Here is a 1,771-nt window from a genome sequence, read left to right as displayed (position 1 = left end):
AACACCTGACTAGAGGTGGGGGGGGCTGCTTCTCTGTGGGAGTGAAGGGCAGGGAGGGGCAGGGTGGCAGCAGTGGCCTTAGACACCTTAATCACTTTGCCCAGCAGGGGTTGTTGCACCTTTCCTGGGCACAGAGGTTCCCAGGACCTCCACATCGAATTCTCCAAGATCACACCTGGCTGGACATAGTATTAATATTCCTTCCCCAACAAACACACTTCTCTCCTTCCCAAAGCCACTGCCATGTCCTGTCACCCATCCTGGGCCCCCTAGTGCTGCCTCCTGCCCTCTCTGCCCACTCCCTTTTGACTTCAGGAGGTCAAATGTCAGCCCATGGATCCCAAGGGGCAATGCCATGAACTTGGGCCATTATAAACAACCACTCTTAACAGTCACCCATACCACCTTCTATAAATGAAACAGAAGGGTTCAGAGATCAATCTCAATGAATTATGAACCTGTTTATCACTGACTTCTTTTAAAGACATTTAGCAAGAAGACAGCGCTCTTGTCAGCCTAGCATGAGGGGCCTGGTCAAAATTCCATTTCAGTACTGAGGGCTAAGGGAAAGCCTGAAGAACGTAAAGTAAATCTCACTCTGGACTCAGATTGGAACCTCAGACAGGAAGAGAAGAGAAATGTTGAATACAATTAGATTAAAACCAATAACACACCAAAATCTCAGCATAAACTCTGCTCCAGGCCAGCACTATGCTATGTGGAACCCTAACCTAGGCGCCATGCTAGGCCCCCCAAAACCCATACGTCCAAATTCAGTAGTTTGCCTGGTCTACCCTCTCCCAGGGTAGGGGCTAAGGGGGATGGGAGAGAGTCCTGGGCCCCTCACTTTGAACTGATAACAGCCGCCTCATCCCACGGATTCTCAGGTGAAAAATACTCATTGGCCATAATAAGCAGCTTGATCATCCGACACAGCCTCGTCCCACATAAATTAAATTCCTTTACCTTGAGAGAGTCGCCCCGAAACCAGACTAACCGCCTTTCCCAACAGGACGCTGCTTTCAAAAACTAAACCATCCCCCACTAAAAAAAATAAAAACACACACCCCACAGCCAGATACACAGAGATCTTTGCTGGAGAAGAAAAAAAAAAAACAGAAAAAACACGCAGCCGTTCAAAAAACACGGAGCACAAAAAACAAAAACCCCACGAAAACCCCCTAAATGCTCTCTCTGTGTGCCCCCCAGCTCCCTCTCCCCTAGGTTCTTTCACAATGACAAGCATCAAATTAGTCACAGTCCCTAAGCAAGTAACAAATAATAACAATAATATCATCGGAAGCCTCACGATCCAGAAACCCAGGCAAGAAGCGCAGCCCGCACCGGACCCTCTCCAGACCAGCACCCCCCCGCGCCCCGCTCAGCTGCTACCTCATTGGGCTAAAAATAATAACTTCCGTAAAAGAACCGAAAGAAAAGTGAAAGAGCCACCCCTGGTTCCCACCGGCCGGTACCTGTACCAAGATCCATTCTCCTCTCTTTGGTCCCAAACTCTTCGAGGAACGCCAAAAAAAGAAGAGGAAAGAAAAGAAATCTGTTTAGTCTCTCGCAGTGCCCCCCACTACCCACCCCAGCTTTCCCCCTCCGCTCTCCGCACCCTTCCCCCATCGAGGGGCGGTCAAGTCCCCGGGCCTGGGGGAGAAATGAGAAGGGAGACCCGGAGGGAGAGCGAAAGTTTCTCCCTCCCGCCCCTCTCTCTCTGGCGCTCCGGCACTGAACACTCAAAGCAGCTCCTCTCTGCTCTCGAGTT

At 50.4% G+C, this 1,771-nt stretch overlaps 1 protein-coding gene across 1 annotated transcript in view; it reads right to left on the bottom strand.

Annotated features, from left to right (window-relative positions):
- CASZ1 (castor zinc finger 1) overlaps positions 1–1,771 on the bottom strand; it is a 139,349-nt gene that overhangs the window by 46,129 nt on the left and 91,449 nt on the right. Inside the window, exon 4 of the mRNA XM_024749892.1 lies at positions 1,476–1,514. Coding sequence (XP_024605660.1) covers positions 1,476–1,491 — 16 coding nt within the window. The 5' untranslated portion in view covers positions 1,492–1,514. The remainder of the gene's footprint in view (positions 1–1,475; positions 1,515–1,771) is intronic.

This window comes from Neophocaena asiaeorientalis, unplaced genomic scaffold, assembly GCF_003031525.2.
Source record: "Neophocaena asiaeorientalis asiaeorientalis breed wild unplaced genomic scaffold, Neophocaena_asiaeorientalis_V1.1 scaffold275, whole genome shotgun sequence".
NCBI lineage: Eukaryota > Metazoa > Chordata > Mammalia > Artiodactyla > Phocoenidae > Neophocaena > Neophocaena asiaeorientalis.
The sequence above is the reverse complement of the archived record's forward strand: the minus strand, read 5'-3'. Positions and strand labels throughout refer to the sequence as shown.